Here is a 19,168-nt window from a genome sequence, read left to right as displayed (position 1 = left end):
GTCTTACCAAAGACTTTATAAATGGTACATATTGCTTTCTCTGCTTAGCACTCAGCATCTATGAGAAACAGGATGGGAATGTTAACACACAGCCCTAATAGTGGGCTAGCCCCCTGCTGTAGTGCGTACACAACTATGTGACCCAAGGGCTACAGAATTGGAGTGGGTGTCACCCCTATGCTCTGCACAGAGTGGAATGGGACCTTAAAACACTAATGAATGTTCCAAGTTTTACACATTTCCTGTGAACTAAACATGTTTTGGAGAAGAGGTGGGGTTTCTTTTTTCTTCAGCCTTTACTTGATGCCTGTCAGACTTAGCGTAAGAGAACTGTCCCACCACAGTTGACCTGTAGCCTAGGCAGGTCCTGAAAAAGAGTCAACAAAAATGGCATTAATCAAATGTGGGGTGACATAGACTAGTTGCATGCTAAGAATGTCGATAGTTTAAAATGTGCATAGTGAAATATCTAAACGGCTTTATGTGTAGCATTTGGAATGCTGTAACCTTTAGCAGGCCGTTTGGCTACGAATTCCCTATTGGTTATGGGGTTATGCAGTAGTGAGAAGGATAAGAATACATTTACTTGTACCTGGAACGACTTGGCAGATGAAGGTTATGTAGAGGCTACATCTCAAGTCGTTCCAATCGTGGTTGCCACTGGGTGTGGGCCGGAAATGGACGCAATCCTCGTTGCCCATGTGGTCGTCAGGCTGCTCCACACCCCAAGCACTGAAGTTACCCAGAGGAGTACCATCCACCCACTCAAAGGTGCCTTCTTTGTCAAGGTCGGTCAGGCCAATCCAGAACGTGGAGTAAGCGTCAATGGACTTGACTAATTCGAAGAGGAAGTTGTCGGTCTCGGCGTCTCGGGGCATGGCGAGGGTGCCGCCATCTCGGCGACAGGTCGCGGCCGCTTCGCTGAAGTTCTTGTGGAGGCTGAAGACCCCGTAGCAGGCCCCACGCCACTCGTGGTAACATTTGGGGCAAAATGCTGTGCAAAGAGATTTCATTACCATCAAATATTAAAGGAGAGCGTTTGTGACATCGCACTGTGAAAATAGTACCACAAAGGAAGTTAATCAATTCAAGAATTAACCATCGTAGGATTATCTAGCACTAAGGCAAATCTTTATTATAAACCTTAATTCTTCTTGCAACCGTTCGACTCACCAGGTGCGGATATCGATGGTTTAGCACACCCAGGCTGTCCGGGTCGGGGTGAACACATGGACGTTACAGGTAGCCCTGAAAGCCCGCCAGACACAGGGCCAGCTGGCCCCATGGGTCCCCTTTCTCCTGGTAACCCAGGAGAGCCGGCAGACACAGGGCCGGCCGGCCCCATGGGTCCCATTTCTCCTGGTGGCCCAGGAGGCCCAGGTGGCCCGGCAGACGCAGGGCCAGGGGGCCCAATGGGTCCTGGAGGCCCGGCAAACCCTAACATGGTTAAAAGAAAAGAGTGGAATCAGGTGTTTGCAACTGACGTCATAGTCACCGTGCAGGATTGTGATACAAAATGTACAAAAACATAATTATACACATTTGCCTCCACATCATGGTGGACAATATAAGTACACCATAGTTTATGTACACCTTATTCTATGAAGTAAAGAGAGGTATGACGTACGTTTTAAATCTGTTGCAACAAGCTCAGTCTTACTCTTCCAGGCTCGGAGCTCACCCACCTCTCCCGAAAGAGTGATCATTCTCACTGTTTAGAAAGACGAGAGGAGATTTGCCAGAATGAGTTGTACTTGTACCATTGCACAGAGCATTCCCATGCATGCACGCGTGGTATCATGTGGCCTAAAGCCCAAATCCCATGCAGGCCTCGATGGTGTACCCTTGGATAACAAACTTTACATGAATCTATAAATTCCTCAAAGGTGAAAATGAGTATCTATCTTTGGTTTTATTGAGGTTTATTGAGGAAAAACTCTCCTTTAGCTGCCCACCCAAGGGTGGCAGCTTTTCTTTCATTAGAGGGTACATACATGAAAGACATAACAATACATCACATACAATTACATATTTACATTACATAGTTATTTAAAAGAAACAAATATGTAACATCGTATGTGCTTTACTTATTCTTGTCCATCATGTGCTTTAGTTATGGACGTCCTCTTGGAGTGGATATTAAGTAGGGGTCCTAGCACACAGTTAAAGAACCCACCGCATTTATCGATAAGAGTAAGGGGTCCAAGAATCTAGTCCCAATGGGTTGAACCTTTCAATCTTATCTTAGGTCTTGCAAAACCAAAAGGACTTGACCTGTAAGATATGGCAACAGTGTAAGGATGACCACGGCCACCAGAAGGCCTGTGGCTAGCACCAGCTTCTTGAAGAGGCGGAGCCATCTCGTCTTCTTAGCAGCGTAGGCACCATAGTCTGGCGGTTGAACAAACAGGATATTTATCACTTAAATAAAGGCTCCGCGAATACTAGTAGTTTCATCAGGTTGGTAAGACACTGAGTAAAGAGACTCTTTTTTTTACACAACCATGTCTTTTATTCGGCCGACGTTTCGGTGACAGTCTGTCACCTTCCTCAGGGCAGTTCTGACTGGTTCACATTGCACAGCAGCACAGGCAATAAAGGCTTCTTTCCAGCTACATTAACTACATATGGAGGTATAGTGTAGTAAATGGTTTATTGATAAAACACGGCACAAGTCGGCTTTGCAGTATACACTGAATTTTACATATTCCAAATACTCAGTAAAACTAACACAGTATGCTATTAAAATACATATACAAGTATATACAAGGAACGCTTAATGTTGTCAACGTGGTTTTACATACTACATGTATAGACAATCAGTGCGCAGAAAGACCTTTGCTTTAAACTTCGAACTTATGACTTCAAGTGTAGACAATCCTTCTTCTCTTTCTTTGAAGTTAATCGGCATAGCTTGATATATACTGATCCTTGTATCATACAACTACCCACCCCCACACCCACCCAACCACACCCACACAGTCAACGCATCCATGGAACATCAAACTCAAAGCCGGATCATCAAAAAGGACGGCAACAGGATTTGGATAACGATTTTGATATTCATGTTTAATTGTTCTTGTCTTATTGTACGGTACTGTATATACTGTCTCATTGTGTGTAATGCGTGTACCCAGGGCCACTCCGGACGAACTCCGAACAGCAGTGTTAATTCTCATGAATGCCACCCTGGTAAAAGAATACAGAAATAAATAAATTTGGAAGCAAATTTACCTCTTGCTATGTACACCGGGTTGGGTATTGTCGCAGCCAAGTGCGCAATGGGCCTCCAATTAGTCTGCGTTCGCTGCGTGGGCGTGGCGTCTGGAGGAGAAAAAAAAAACATTTTATTACGTTTTACCTTCGCAGGAGGAAAACGCATTGTTTTTGTTCAGTTTCTTCTTCTTCCTCCTCTTCTTCTCCAAACAAGTAAAGTCAATGATCTGGACCAGACGTCTGTCACCATGGTAATTAGCACTAATTTTCATCGCTAGCTAGCAGTGAAGGTAGTAGAAGGGCTGCCAAAATGTTGGCAAGTAGCAACATTTTGAGAGTACAATTAAACAAAAGAAGCAATAAAATGAAAACTCAATACCGCTAGATTTTACAACCGTTTGTCAAATTAGCCTACCGAGACAGAAAATGGGCTGACAAAGATGCAAACGAAGTATCCAAGCCCTTTTCGGTACCTTGTCTATGCTGTACTTTTCAGCAATGTTTTCATACAAACATAAATTGTAGTTACACTAGCGTGGTAAAGACAAAAGAAATCATGTGTGAACTAGGAAGAGATAGTTTTACACAATTATGTATAAAACAGTCTACCTCTTGTTCTACGAGTTTGGAACTGCTGCTGCGGGCTGGACATGGTGCCTCTAGTCAGGATTCTGCTCGGCAAAAACACGTCTGACGCCAGTCACGGTACAGCCCGGTGTGGGGCCTGCCGTACACCCGAAACCGCTTATCAAGAGTACACGTTTACTTTGATTTTCAGACCGATGGCAAGGATTTTCATATCAATGGATAGTGCGTCATGGCAAGGAGTAACGAGAGTCACTCTGGGATCTCTTAATTTGCATTTCACTCATTGTATGTATGAGTCTTCCTGTTTCATTGATAAGATTTGAGATGCTTTTCTCTATCCAACAAGTCATCATGTTGATCGTGTGCCATATCTGTCACTGTCAGCTACCCTGTGCTGCCATGGCAACGGTTTGTTGGTGTCGTTTTACCGATGTTCTTGAAGAATCTACCTGTCTTGTCAAACAGCTCCAAACGGCTGTTTGTCACTTTGAACTTTTTGGAGCGGATTTCATTCAAAGTCACCATAAACCCTCTTGATCTTTCTCTGCAAATGTCAAATGGTTTGTTCTACACCTGTTCTTTAAGCTTCAGAGACTCGAATAGTGTTAGAACTAGAAAAGCCCCGGAAAGATCTTCAGCTTGAGCTCCAACTTACTGAAATGTAAATTTGTGCTCTCCCACTTGTACTCATCCGATGAAAGCAAATCACGTGGGCTGAATCACCATCATGCAACTTTGACCATCGAGACTAATCTACAAGCAGACTTAAGGATCCGGCTTGATTTCATTGTTATACGCATGTTGTCGCAATGTTTAGTATATCCTTTTAGTTTGCAAGTACTCTTTGCTTCCTTTTACTCCTTGCAATACCAGGACTTAACTTGAATACTAGAAAGACGCACTAAATACTGCCTGGTAAAACACTGCGACTGAGCCGGATCCTAACATCTGCTTGGAGATAGCAGACTCGTTTTGTATCTTATATGTTACTATACTTCCCACTCCTTGCATTTTACTCGCCATTATAATTGTGCAGCCAAGAATGGTTGGAGAGACATGAGATATGTTAAAGTACAACTCGCCTTGCTCTGTACAAAGCTGGATATGAAACTGGGCACAGCACGGATTCTGGGAACTCAGTTTCGGAACCGGGCTGACGTCACGTAAAGATGAGCAACGTTCAGCAACCTTGACCTTCGCACCCCAAGCTACGCGGACCCCATTGGTTGTTACAGATGTTGTGTTTTCTATTGGATAGGCATTTGGTGTTATATCGAATCATATGATCACCTCAGGAATATGAATTCTGAATACGATAATGAAATATACTCATTGGAAAGGTAAATCTGCTCCATACAACATGTACAATGTTGGCCGTGTGTAGATCACGTGACCCTGTAGTTCTCCCAGCTTGGCAAGTTACCAACATGTGGGTGGGTGGTACCAAGTAGGTAGGGGTGCTCGTGAAACTTTGCCAGACGGCCACAAATTATCTTTACTCGTCAGTAAACAATACATACGAGGCTCAAAAAACATTTTCAAATTTTGTAGAGCAGTAAGATCAATCCGTCGCGTCGCTCTAGTGTCATGGACAGGATAAAACTAGCTGAGAGCGTCTCTCGCACGTTATGGTGACACGGAAGATTTACATTACATTTTTTTTTACGGTTACATTTTCATATTTTGTAGAGCAGTAGATCGAAGTCTTGCCGCGTACTGCTTAGTACTGCTTAGAATTTTAATTGAAGAATTTGACTCTTCTTGTGCCTTTCCAGGATGTATGCGGATTCCATCGATATATCTGAAAGATCCTGCAGACATAACAGTTAACAATCGTCTCCAAAACGTCTGTATCTGTTCATAAAGAGGCGGTCTGTCACTAAATAAAGCAAAGTAAATCTAATGCTACACAGCTTTGTATATGCTTCGAGCTGAGCCCATAGTATGACTGGATTAATGATGATTAGTTTGTTGCAAGCTTTTGCCCTATAAACCTAATTGAATTGCGATAAACAAGAGAAAAAACATCTTTCTGTTCTCATTTAGATAGTAAATCTCTATTGTCCCATACAGAAACGCTATTGGCATGCGAATGTTTCTTATATTCTGCTAAAAGTACATTATATTGATATTGGTGGTTATACTTTCTGAAGTTCAGTTCCTGTGGTGTTCCTGCGGTATCAAAACTGGACAGTCTGTAATGTTTCACAATTTGGTTATCATCAGGGGTGCTTTATGCTATTTGTACGTGTACAACTCGACACAATGTCCCACTGAACACGCTACAGCTATGTAGCCACCCGGTGTCAGCGAGATTCCCCAGGGCCCTTCTCCCTTCACCATGGCCACAGTTCTCAGGTACGTCCCGTCCGGCCGGAACACCTGCAGACGGTTGTTCCAATAGTTCACTACAATGATGTTACCTGCCGGGTCTAATGTTATCCCGGTTGGACAGTGGAGCTCTCCCTCATTCTCCTCCTCTTCACCAAAGCTGAAGTTCAGATTCCCCTCAAGGTCAAACACGAACACTTTATGAGCTGGGAAATCAGTGACAAAGAACATATCACGTGATTCGTCCACCGCTATGAACTCTGGACCCTGTAACTGCCCCTTGCCGATCTCCCGGATGAGGCTCCCGTCATGCTGCAGGAGGAGACACGACTGCTGACTGTCGTCCACCACCACCATGCGGCCATCCTTCAGAACTGCAACACCATTCGGATTTCGTAGACAGTCCGGTATCAGGGTCTTTGTAAGCTCCCCTTCTCGCGAGTACACATCGATGGCTTGTTTGTCAGTGCTGAACAATTGGTTTCGCGACGTCACAATAAACTGTCCGTCGGAGTCAATGTCAATGCCGAATGGATACTCACCAACCACAGGGAAACTACGAAGCGACTGGCCAGTCTTTGTATCGAATATCTGAACCCGTTTGTTCCCGTTTTCCAACACTGCAATGTTACCGTCCTTGTCCACTGCTACGTCTATTGGATAGGAAAGTTGTCCCTCCCCACTGCCTTCTCTTCCAATAGTTAAGACTGGGGTGTGGCTGCTTTGCACTCTGACGTCATACGGACTTCCCGCCACAGACTGACCCTTAACCCTGACATCTAACCTGTGATTGTCCGAGACCTCAGGTGTGTAGGAGATTTCCCACAATCCCTTGCCCTTCTCCTGCAGTTGTGTGGGTACGGTCTGGCCAAAGGGGTCCGTCAGGGTGGTTGTGACGTCATCTTTGGGCACAGAGCAAAGTTGTCCGTTTTTGTCCTTTATGGCAAGGAGAGAGACGTTTGTACACTTTACAACGGCAGGTTTTACTTCAAGTGAGCATTTAGATGCGTCTACCTTCCCCGTGACTTGTACGCACCCTGCCTTGGCCACGGCATCTCTGAACTCCGCCACAGCCGTCCCCTCCGAGAACACGACGACACTCGGTCGGGCTGCCAGGTCGGTTGGAGTTGTCAGCAGCTCTTCCACCCTCTGTCGTGCTTGACCCTCGACCTCGATGACGTGCACGTCGCTGCCGTGTTCCAAGGCTTGCTTACAGAACTCAGACGCGCTCGTCAGTCCGGCCAGCTCGAACTCCATCTCTTCTTTCTGCTCTTCCAGATATTTTCCGACTTCCTGGCGACGTAAGCCGATTTCTGCGACGACCTCTTCTTTCCTGTCTTGAAGCAAGGCCATCAGCTGATCGAAATATTCGGTGGCTTCTTTGATCGCTGCGTCTGCCGATGTTGGTAACTCTGATATTTCTGTCTCAACGTCACTCAGCGCAGCCCGCACGACTTTTTCTCGAGGCTCGACTTTTTCTAACAGTCCTTGTAGGTCTCGTTTCTTTCTCTCGGCGACGCCGCCGATTTCTACTGGATTGTGCTGTTCACCCGGCCGATGGTCGACAACCGTACAGGCGACACAGACCAGAGTCTGGCAAGGTTCACAGTAGAAAGTCAAGACTTGGTCTTCGTGCTTCGGGCAGAAGACTTTGCGCCTGAAGCCGCTGGGCACACCTTCAGAGGCCTCCAGGTTCTCTTGTGACACGATCTGATGCCCTTTCATGGCGGGAAACCTGCGATGTGTGTTTGTACAGGACTCACAAAGCAGAACGGCACACTGTACGCACCATGTCCGCGCCCCTCCCTCCTTCCCCTCGCACACCTGGCACGGCACACCTGGCCCCGCCCCTTTCTTCACGGCCGCGAAGTCCAGCAGGTTGCTGACGTAGAAGTTGCTCTTCAGTCCGTCCACACCTTGGTCTGGTAGACTGACCGGTTTGCGGCAGGTTGGACACTCCAGCGGCTGTTGTTTGGTGGCCCAAAGCTGCAGACATTCTTTACAAAATGTGTGCAGACACGGCAGGATTCTGGGGTCCCGGAAGTGCAGCATGCAGATCGCGCACGTCAGGAACCGCTCGTCAAACTCGGCAGATCTCGGTATTTTACTCGCCATTGTGCCGCCAAGACTGTCGGTAAGACTGAGATCTAAATACAGCCCGTCTTGTTCTGTATCAATCTCGTCTGGTGGGTGTGAAACTGGACACAGCAGTTTCTCAGAACTCAGTTTCGGAAGGCTGACGTCACGTAACGATGGGCGACGACGAAGAACATTGCCCTTTGCACCCCAGCCTATGTGGATCGCATCAGACTTAGTATTTTTCTATTCGATATACGTTTATTTATTTTACGAACTATTTATTGAATATTATAGTCAAAGGCACTTATCGTAAATGGCCCACACAGCATGAACATGTTCCGTCTGTATGGCGGCAGGCCATGGCGTCATCACCCTGTAGGCCTGCCAACTTGGCGAGACGCCAACAGGTGGTTGGACGGTACCAAGTAGATGGGGGTGGTCGTTAAGTGGCCAAACGACCACAAATGGACGGTTGTACGAGGAAAAAATAAACATTTTCACCATGAATAATAGACCTAAGGATTTCTATTGAAGGCTTTGACTCTCCTTGTGCCTCCACAATATATATAACAGATTTCATCCATATATTTGAAAGATCCTGCAAACCTACAAGTTAACAATCGTCTCCAAAACGTCGGTATGTTTCGTAAAGAGGCGGTCTGTCACATGAAGCAAAGTTCAATGCTGTGCACAGTAACAGTTCATCATGGTGGAAACAGTACACTATTACTTATTTTATACGATAGTGAACATAATGGTCATCATGTCAAAGGGCCATTCGCTAAATCTAATGCTACACAGCTTTGTACGCTTCTAGCTGAGCCCTCAGTATGACTGGATTAATGATATGTTTGTTGCAAGTTCTTGCCCTAATTATACATGCATAGGTCTAACTGCAAATAACAAGACAAAAAGATCCGTAAAAGTATCTTTTGACTACTAGTATTCTGCTTGATGGTAACTCTCTATTGTCCTGGGAACACTATTGGATTGTGAATGTTTCTCTTTTGTTAAAGTTGCATTGTCTTAATATTGATATTTTCTGAAGTTCAGTTCCTGTGGTGTCCCTTTGGTATAAAAACTGGACAGTCTACAACATTTCACAAATTCTTTATCATCAGGGGTGCTTTATGCTACTTGTACGTGTACAACTCGACACAATGTCCCCATTCACACGCTACAGCGATGTGGCCATCTGGGGTCAGCGTGATTCCCCAGGGCCCTTCTCCCTTCACTATGGCCACAGTTCTCAGGTACGTCCCGTCAGGTCGGAACACCTGCAGACGGCTGTTGGCCCAGTTCACTACAATGATGTTACCTGCCGGGTCTAACGTTATGCCTGATGGATGTTGCAGTTCTCCCTCATTCTTCCCCACTTTACCCAAGCTGAAGTTCAGATTCCCCTCAAGGTCAAACACATGGACTTTATGAGCCCAGAAATCAGTGACAAAGAACATATCACGTGATTCGTCCACCGCTATGAACCATGGGTCCTGTAACTGTCCCTTGCCGATCTCCCGGATGAGGCTCCCGTCAGGCTGCAGGAGGAGACACGACTTCTGAGTGTGGTCTGCCACCACCATGCGGCCGTCTTTCAGAACTGCAACTCCGCGCGGATTTCGTAGACAGTCCGGTATCAGGGTCTTTGTAAGCTCCCCTTCTCGCGAGTACACACCGATTGCTTGTTTGTCAGTGCTGAACAATTGGTTCCGCGACGTCACAATAAACTGTCCGTCGGAGTCCACGTCAATGCCCCAAAGACCCCCATCACCAACCACAGAGAAACACCGAAGCGACTGACCCGTCTTGCCATCGGATATCTGAACCCGTTGGTTCCACTGCTCCAACACTGCAATGTTTCCGTCCTTGTCCACTGCTACATCTACAGGGGCGGAAAGTTCCCCCTCCCCACTGCCTTTTCTTCCAATAGTTAAGACTGGGGTGTGGCTGCTTTGCACTCTGACGTCATACGGACTTCCCGCCACAGACTGACCCTTAACCCTGACATCTAACCTGTGATTGCCCGTATGCTCAGGTGTGTAGGAGATTTCCCACAATCCCCTGCCCTTCTCCTGCAGCTGTGTGGGTACTGCCTGGCCGGAGAGGTCCGTCAGGGTGGCTGTGACGTCATCTTTAGACACAGAACAAAGTTGTCCGTTTTTGTCCTTTATGGCAAGGAGAGAGACGTTTGTACACTTTACAACGGCAGGTTTTACTTCCACTGAACATTTAGAAGCGTCCACCCCTACGCTGGCTTGTACGCACCCTGCCTTGGCCACAGCATCTCTGAACTCCGCCACAGCCGTCCCCTCCGAGAACACGACGTGACTCGGTCGGGCTGCCAGGTCGGCTGGAGTTGTCAGCAGCTCTTCCACTCTCTGTCGTGCTTGACCCTCGACCTCGATGACGTGCACGTCGCTGCCGTGTTCCAAAGCTTGTTTACAGAACTCTGACGCGCTCGTCAGTCCGGCCAACTCGAACTCGATCTCTTCTTTCTGCTCTTCCAGACATTTTCCGACTTCCTGGCGGCGTGAGCCTATTTCCTTGACGACGTCTTCTTTTCTGTCTTGAAGCAAGGCCATCAGCTGATCGAAATATTCGGTGGCTTCTTTGATCGCTGCGTCTGCCGATGTTGGTAACTCTGATATTTCTGTCTCAACGTCACTCAGCGCAGCCCGCACGACTTTTTCTCGAGGCTCGACTTTTTCTAACAGTTCTTGTAAGTCTCGTTTCTTCCTCTCGGCGACGCCGCCGATTTCTACTGGATTGTGCTTTTCTCCCCGTGGATGGTCGACAACCGTACAGGCGACACAGACCAGAGTCTGGCAAGGTTCACAGTAGAACGTCAAGACTTGGTCTTCGTGCTTCGGGCAGAAGGCTTTGCGCTTGAAGCCGCTGGACACACCTTCAGAGGCCTCCAGGTTCTCTTGTGTCACGATCTGATGCCCCTTCATGGCAGGAAACCTGCGATGTGTGTTTGTACAGGACTCACAGAGCAGAACGGCACACTGCACGCACCATGCCCGCGCCCCTCCCTCCTTCCCCTCGCACACCTGGCACGGCACACCTGGCCCCGCCCCTTTCTTCACGGCCGCGAAGTCCAGCAGGTTGCTGACGTAGAAGTTGCTCTTCAGTCCGTCCACACCTTGGTCTGGTAGGCTGACCGGTTTGCGGCAGGTTGGACACTCCAGCGGCTGTTGTTTGGTGGCCCAATGCTGCAGACATTCTTTACAAAATGTGTGCAGACATGGCAGGATTCTGGGGTCCCGGAAGTGCAGCATGCAGATCGCGCACGTCAGGAACTGCTCGTCAAACTCGGCAGATCTCGGCATTTTACTCGCCATTGTGCCGCCAAGATTGTTGGTAAGACTGAGATAAATACAGCGCGTCTTGTTCTGTGTATCAAGCTCTTCTGGTGGGTGCGAAACTGGGCACAGCAGTTTCTCGGAACTCGGTTTCGGAAGGCTGACGTCACGTAACGTTGGGTGACGACGAAGAACGTTGCCCTTTGCACCCCTAGCCTACGTGGATCGCATTAAACTTTGCATTTTTTTATTCCATATACGTTTGGGGGGTAAAATGTATTGCGATCATCCCAGAATTATTCATTACGAATATGATACTAGTAGTCAAAGGCACTTATTGTAAATGCCCCATACAGCATGTACAATGTTCCGTCTGTATGGCGGCAGGCCATGACGTCATGACCCTGTGGGCCTGCCAACTTGGCGTGACGCCAACAGGTGGTTGGACGGTACCAAGTAGATGGGGGTGGTCGTTAAGTGCCAAACGACCACAAAAGGGCAGTTGTACGAGGAAAAAAATAAACATTTTCACCATGGATAATAGAGCTGAAGATTTTTATTGAAGGCTTTGACTCTCCTTGTGCCTCCACAATATATATATCAGATTTCATCCATATATTTGAAAGATCCTGCAAACCCACAAGTTAACAATCGTCTCCAAAACTTCTGTATGTTTCGTAAAGAGGCGGTCTGTCACATGAAGCAAAGTTCAATGTTGTGCACAGTAACAGTTCATTCTGTTGGAAACAATACACTATTACTTATTTTATACGATGGTGAACACTAGAGTTCCCCGATCTCATACCTTCGCCAAATGATGTTAATCTTTATGACTGACAAATTATAGATTAGATTATTCCCCCCTGATTTAAGAAATAGGAACCTAATTTTCATGAATTATATCATTTTATCATAATCTCAACCAAAAGACAGTCTTATATTAACAAACAATGCATTCTAGCATTTCCTAATAAATTATGCAAACGAGGTCCTGATTTGAATAAATTATGTTTAATGATGTTCACCTCAATTTAACTTTCAAATACCGCAAGTATGAAATTCCAGGCAGTTATCATTACATAATTATAAAATTTTCTCATTAATTATGCAAATTAAGTCATTATTAACATAATCAACATCTTCCTGTGTTTCTCTCGTTGTCAATTACCAATGTCACAAGCTTCAATTGTCCTATTATGGAATGCAGCTGATTTATAGAATTTCCCCATAAATTATGCAAATTACATCCATATTTGCATAATTGTCACATAATTATATTAAGCATCACGTAAGCTACCTACATACCAAAAATCACGACGATCTGTCAACCGGTTCTTGAGTTATCCCCTTTTGAATATTTTCAAGAATATATCCCTGCAGTTCCAGAGCAAGCCGCTAGGGGGCCTAAACTCACGTCACTTCTTCCCCAGCACAAGAGCTACCTACCATCCAAATTTCATCACCATAGCATGTCTAGATCATGAGATATCAAAACCGGAAGTTCAGCTGCAGTACCATAACAAGCCGCTAGGGGGTCCAAAATCTAATCATTTCGAGGTCTCATCAAGACCTACCCACCTACCAAGTATCAAGACAATCCATCAAGGCCTTCTCAAGTTATCGTGTTGACAGACAGACACACACACACACACATACACGAACGCCCCTGAAAACATAACCTTCTCGGCGAAGGTAATAATGGTCATCATGTCAAAGGGTCATTCGCTAAATCTAATAATACACAGCTTTGCACGCTTCTAGCTGAGCCCTTAGTATGACTGGATTAATGATGATAGGTTTGTTGCAAGTTCTTGCCCTAATTATACATGCATAGGTCTAACTGCAAATAACAAGACAAAAAGATCCGTAAAAAATATCTTTTGACTATTTTGTTTGATGGTAACTCTCTATTGTCCTGGGAACACTATTGTATTGTGAATGTTTCTCTTTTGTTAAAGTTGCATTGTCTTAATATTGATATTTTCTGAAGTTCAGTTCCTGTGGTGTCCCTTTGGTATGAAAACTGGACAGTCTCTAACATTTCACAAATTGTTTATCACCAGGGGTGCTTTATGCTACTTGTACGTGTACAACAAGATACAATGTCCCTCCATACACACTACAGCGATGTGGCCATCTGGGGTCAGCGAGATTCCTGCTGGTTCTCTCCCTCTTACAATGGCCACATTTCTCAGGTACGTCCCGTCAGGTCGGAACACCTGCAGACGGCGGGTCAAAGTGTCCACCACAATGATGTTACCTGCAGGGTCGAATGTTATCCCGGTTGGGCTTTGCAATTCTCCCTCATTCTCCCCTTCTGTACCAAAGCTGACCTTCAGGTTCCCCTCAAGGTCAAACACGAACACTTTATGAGCTGTGAAATCAGTGACAAAGAACATATCACGTGATTCGTTCACCGCTATGAACCATGGGCCCTGTAACTGCCCCTTGCCGATCTCCCGGATGAGGCTCCCGTCAGGCTGCAGGAGGAGACACGACTTCTGAGTGTCGTCTGCCACCACCATGCGGCCGTCCTTCAGAACTGCAACTCCGCGCGGATTTCGTAGACAGTCCGGTATCAGGGTCTTTGTAAGCTCCCCTTCTCGCGAGTACACATCGATGGCTTGTTTGTCAGTGGCAGTGCTGAACAATTGGTTTCGCGACGTCACAATAAACTGTCCGTCGGAGTCAATGTCAATCCCCCATTGGTTCTCACCATCCACAGGGAAACACCGAAGCGACTGGCCAGTCTTGGGATCGAATACCTGAACCCGTTTGTTCCCGTTCTCCAACACTGCAATGTTACCGTCCTTGTCCACTGCTACATCCACAGGGGCGGAAAGTTCACCCTCCCCACTGCCTTCTCTTCCAATAGTTAAGACTGGGGTGTGGCTGCTTTGCACCCTGACGTCATACGGACTTCCCGCCACAGACTGACCCTTAACCTTGACATCTAACCCATGGTTTCTAGTGAGTTCAGGTGTGTAGGAGATTTCCCACAATCCCCTGCCCTTCTCCTGCACCTGTGTGGGTACCGGCAGGCCCCAGGGGTGCGTCAGCGTGGCTGTGACGTCATCTTTGGGCACAGAAAAAAGTTGTCCGTTTTTGTCCTTTATGGTAAGGAGAGAGACGTTTGTACACTTTACAACGGCAGGTTTTACTTCCACTGAGCATTTAGATGCGTCTACCCTTACGCTGGCTTGTACGCGCCCTGCCTTGGCCACAGCATCTCTGAACTCCGCCACAGCCGTCCCCTCCGAGAACACGACGAGACTCGGTCGGGCTGTCAGGTCGGCTGGAGTTGTCAGCAGCTCTTCCACCCTCTGTCGTGCTTGACCCTCGACCTCGATGACGTGCACGTCGCTGCCGTGTTCCAAAGCTTGTTTACAGAACTCTGACGCGCTCGTCAGTCCGGCCAACTCAAACTCCATCTCTTCTTTCTGCTCTTCCAGACATTTTCCGACTTCCTGGCGACGTAAGCCGATTTCTTCGACGACCTCTTCTTTCCTGTCTTGAAGCAAGGCCATCAGCTGATCAAAATATTCGGTGGCTTCTTTGATCGCTGCGTCTGCCGATGTTGGTAACTCTGATATTTCTGTCTCGACGTCACCCAGCGCAGCCCGCACGACTTTTTCTCGAGGCTCGACTTTTTCTAACAGTTCTTGTAAGTCTCGTTTCTTCCTCTCGGCGACGCTGCCGATTTCTACGGGATTGTGCTGTTCACCCGGCCGATGGTCGACAACCGTACAGGCGACACAGACCAAAGTCTGGCAAGGTTCACAGTAGAAAGTCAAGACTTGGTCTTCGTGCTTCGGGCAGAAGACTTTGCGCTGGAAGCCGCTGGGCACATCTTCAGAGGCCTCCAGGTTCTCTTGTGACACGATCTGGTGCCCCTTCATGGCAGGAAACCTGCGATGTGTGTTTGTACAGGACTCACAAAGCAGAACGGCGCACTGCACGCACCATGACCGCGCCCCTCCCTCCTTCCCCTCGCACACCTGGCACGGCACACCTGGCCCCGCCCCTTTCTTCACGGCCGCGAAGTCCAGCAGGTTGCTGACGTAGAAGTTGCTCTTCAGTCCGTCCACACCTTGGTCTGGTAGACTGACCGGTTTGCGGCAGGTTGGACACTCCAGCGGCTGTTGTTTGGTGGCCCAAAGCTGGAGACATTCTTTACAAAAGCTGTGCAGACACGGCAGGATTTTGGGGTCCCGGAAGTGCAGCATGCAGATCGCGCACGTCAGGAACTGCTCGTCAAACTCGGCAGATCTCTGCATTTTACTCGCCATTGTGTCGCCAAGATTGTTGGCAAGACTGAGAATTAAATACAGCCCGTCTTGTTCTGTATCAAGTTCGTCTGGTGGGTACGAAACTGAGCACAGCAGTTTCTCAGAACTCAGTTTCGGAAGGCTGACGTCACGTAACGCTGGGCGACGACGAAGAACGTTGCCCTTTGCACCCCAGTCAATCTATCGGAAAGACATCTGGGGGTAACTTGTACTGCGACCACCCCATAACTATTCATTATGAATATGATAGTCAAATGCCTCACACAGCATGTACAATGTTCCGTCTGTAGACAGCAGGTCATGACGTCATGACCCTGTAGGCCTGCCGACTTGGCGAGACGCCAACAGGTGGTTGGACGGTACCAAGTACTAGCAGATGGGGGTGGTCGTTAAGTGGCCAAACGACCATATATATAGGGACGGTTGTACGAGGGAAAAATAAACATTTTGACGATGAATAGTAGAGCTGAGGATTTCTTTATTGAAGGATTTGACTCCCATTGGGCCTCTCTAATATATCGATACATGTCAAAGATCTTACAAACATAAATGTTAATAATCATCTCCAAATGTCTGTTGCTGTTAAGAAAGAGGCAAGACTATATCTATGATATAGTGGCGAAGAAGACTAAGTAGAATATGTTGGAACAATTAAACATGTTAAGACAGAGACACAGTTTTAGTCTTAAAGTCCGCGGATAGGTATCCAGAACCAAGTTTTATCCAGAACCTATGCGTATCCAGAACCGCGCTTGGGGCAAACCTACGTTTTTGGATATGCAGAGACTATTTACAGCCGTTTCCAACATCAACCCTAATCCATTCAGGTATAGAACTAGATAGGTGGCACGGCTCTGGATACGATACCCCTGTCCACGGCGCTCACTTGTACCTATACAGTTCTACACAGTGTCCGGTATAGCACGCTACAGCCACGTAACCCTCGGGCGTGAGTGCGAGTCCGTGCGGGGCGCCCCTGCTCGTGGTCACGGTGCGAAGGTACCTGCCGTCTGGCCCAAACACCTGGACGCGACCGTCAGCCTTGTTTGCGACGATGACGTTACCTGCGGGGTCTAACGTCACACCTGTCGGGCTGCTCAGCTCACCTGGATTCTGACCTCTCTTGCCGAAACTGAACCTCAGGTTGCCCTCAAGGTCAAACACCACGACCTTGTGGGCGCGGTTGTCCGTGACGAACATCAGGCCACGTGACTCGTCGATCGCAATGAACCATGGGTCTTGCAACTGCCCTTTGCCGATCTCCCGGATGAGGCTCCCGTCAGGCTGCAGGAGGAGACACGACTTCTGCTGCTTGTCCGCCGCCACCATGCGGCCGTCCTTCAGAACTGCAACTCCAAGCGGATGCCGTAGATATTCCGGATTGAACGTTGCCAACAGTTCCCCTTCCCGCGAGTACTTTCTGACGCCGAAGCTTGCGCCGTATGACGTGACGAACAGATTGCCGCTGGAGTCCGTATCTGTTCCGAACAGCCCTTCGCTCTCTATCGGGAAGCATTTCAACACGTTTCCATGCTCTGCATTGAACACCTGTATCCGCCTGTTCACCTGCTCTAACACTACGACTTTACCTTCCCCATCTATCGCCACATCTATTGGTTTCTTCACTTGCCCTTCCTCGCTGCCTTCCCTTCCTATAGTGATGACGGCGCTGTCCCGACTTCGCACCATGACATCAAAAGGACTGCCGGCGACGTCCCTGTCCTTGACCTTGACCTCTAACCTATGCCTCCCCGTGACCTCAGGGGTGTAGAGGATGTCCCAGACCCGCCCCTCGTCCCTGGCCTGCAGCAGAGTTGGTACTGCCCTGGTTCCTGCCGGACCTGTCAGCGTCGCCGTGATGGCCTCACGGTTCACTGCTACTGCCTGCCCCTCCTCATCTGCAGTCTCAAGCACTGATGTGCACTGGAGTCCCACCACCGGCGTCTTGGTCACCACTCTGCACTTGGAGACGTCCACATTCACCGTCGAGCTCACGATCCCAAACCTTTCCACGTCTTTCTTGAAGTCTGCAACGTTCACTCTCTCCGAGAACTGGACTTTGTCTTGCTCAGGTTTCAGGTTGATTCGTTCTTGAAGCAGACCTTCGACCCTCCTCTGAGCCTGCTCTCCTACCTCTACAAGATGCATCTCGTCACCATGATCCACGGCTTGTCCGCAGAATGTCCGCGCGCTGGCGAGCCTGGCGAACCCCAGCTCCACCTCTTCCTTCTGCGACTCTAATGTCTTACCGATGCCGCGATATGTGGAGTCGATCTGGCTCAAGATCTCCCGCTCACGCTTCTGCAAGAGGTCTGCAAGATGCTGGAAGTATGAGGTCGCCTGGTTGACGGATTCTATTCTTGAGCTGTCCAACTTCATCATCTCCTTGTCGAATTCCTTAAGAGCTTCTTGCATCTCTTCAAGACGTGGATCCACCTGGCTTAGAAGTTGCCTCAGCTTGTCTTTCTGGTCGTCAGCAATAGCGCTAACTTCTACCGGATTATGGTCAGTACCTGGTCGATGGTCGACTACAGTACACGCTGTACAAACCAAAGCGTTACAACTCTCACAGTAGAAGACCAGTTCTTGGTTCTTGTGCTTGTGGCAGTGACGCTTACGCTGGAATTTACTCACGTCTTTCTCTGCTTTGAGGACCTCTGCTGGGACGACTTCGTGCTCTTTCGTGCCCGGGAGTTTCCGGTGTACAGTTGTACAGGCGCCGCACATCCAGGTAGCGCAGTCCACGCACCACGACTTGCCGCCATCCTGCCCTCCCTCACACACCTGGCACGGCACACCTGGCCCCGCCCCTTTCTTCACGGCCGCGAAGTCCAGCAGGTTGCTGACGTAGAAGTTGTTCTTCAGTCCGTCCACACCTTGGTCTGGTAGACTGACCGGTTTGCGGCAGGTTGGACACTCCAGCGGCTGTTGTTTGGTGGCCAGTTCTTGCAGACACTCCCTACAAAAGCTATGCAGACACGGCAGGATTTTGGGGGCTCTGAAGAGTGACATACATATCTGGCACGTCAGAGACTGCCTGTCCATGTCGTTTGCCATTTTACTCGCCATCTCAGAAACTGATAGTAGCAAGAACGGGCCAGATGAACGCAAACTGGCGACTTGACTCCGAGACTGGTCGCCGACTCTCTGTCCAACGCGGATGTTGACGTGTCGGAAGGCTCTGGTTGGCAGGATTCTATTGGTGACCTTATTTTGACTCAAAACAGATACATCCTTATTGCTGAATATTGTCCAGGATACATGTAAGGGTCTCTCAGTGTGCTGTTATGTAGCTACGCACTTACGCTCACTTTTTCTGTTTCATTGTTCTGAAGCATTCTTACGTCACAGTTTGTTTAC

The 19,168-nt window shown here is 48.0% G+C and overlaps 5 protein-coding genes across 5 annotated transcripts; all 5 read right to left on the bottom strand.

The window, feature by feature from the left end:
- Nucleotides 1-356: 356 nt before the first annotated feature.
- Nucleotides 357-1,444, bottom strand: LOC109467030 (alpha-N-acetylgalactosamine-specific lectin-like). Its single transcript, XM_019764925.1, has 3 exons — nt 1,174-1,444; nt 593-994; nt 357-367 (listed from the first exon to the last, which is right to left on the bottom strand). The coding sequence occupies exons 1-3, from the start codon at nt 1,442-1,444 to the stop codon at nt 357-359; spliced, it is 684 nt and encodes a 227-aa protein (XP_019620484.1).
- A 4,097-nt stretch (nt 1,445-5,541) lies between these two features.
- On the bottom strand, nt 5,542-9,298 carry LOC109467045 (tripartite motif-containing protein 2-like). The gene has a single exon (XM_019764942.1). The coding sequence runs from the start codon at nt 8,248-8,250 to the stop codon at nt 6,043-6,045; it is 2,208 nt and encodes a 735-aa protein (XP_019620501.1). The 5' UTR covers nt 8,251-9,298; the 3' UTR covers nt 5,542-6,042.
- A 49-nt stretch (nt 9,299-9,347) lies between these two features.
- Nucleotides 9,348-11,836, bottom strand: LOC109467043 (tripartite motif-containing protein 2-like). Its single transcript, XM_019764941.1, has one exon. It carries the CDS (start codon nt 11,556-11,558, stop codon nt 9,348-9,350), a length of 2,211 nt encoding a protein of 736 aa, XP_019620500.1. The 5' UTR covers nt 11,559-11,836.
- A 1,408-nt stretch (nt 11,837-13,244) lies between these two features.
- On the bottom strand, nt 13,245-16,110 carry LOC109467042 (tripartite motif-containing protein 2-like). Its single transcript, XM_019764940.1, has one exon. The coding sequence runs from the start codon at nt 15,806-15,808 to the stop codon at nt 13,595-13,597; it is 2,214 nt and encodes a 737-aa protein (XP_019620499.1). The 5' UTR covers nt 15,809-16,110; the 3' UTR covers nt 13,245-13,594.
- A 207-nt stretch (nt 16,111-16,317) lies between these two features.
- Nucleotides 16,318-19,048, bottom strand: LOC109467046 (tripartite motif-containing protein 2-like). The gene has a single exon (XM_019764943.1). It carries the CDS (start codon nt 18,875-18,877, stop codon nt 16,691-16,693), a length of 2,187 nt encoding a protein of 728 aa, XP_019620502.1. The 5' UTR covers nt 18,878-19,048; the 3' UTR covers nt 16,318-16,690.
- Nucleotides 19,049-19,168: the final 120 nt, after the last annotated feature.

Source organism: Branchiostoma belcheri, unplaced genomic scaffold, assembly GCF_001625305.1.
Source record: "Branchiostoma belcheri isolate BF01 breed outbred unplaced genomic scaffold, Haploidv18h27 scaffold174, whole genome shotgun sequence".
NCBI lineage: Eukaryota > Metazoa > Chordata > Leptocardii > Amphioxiformes > Branchiostomatidae > Branchiostoma > Branchiostoma belcheri.
Note: the sequence above shows the minus strand (reverse complement) of the source record. Positions and strands in the feature narration are given on the sequence as shown.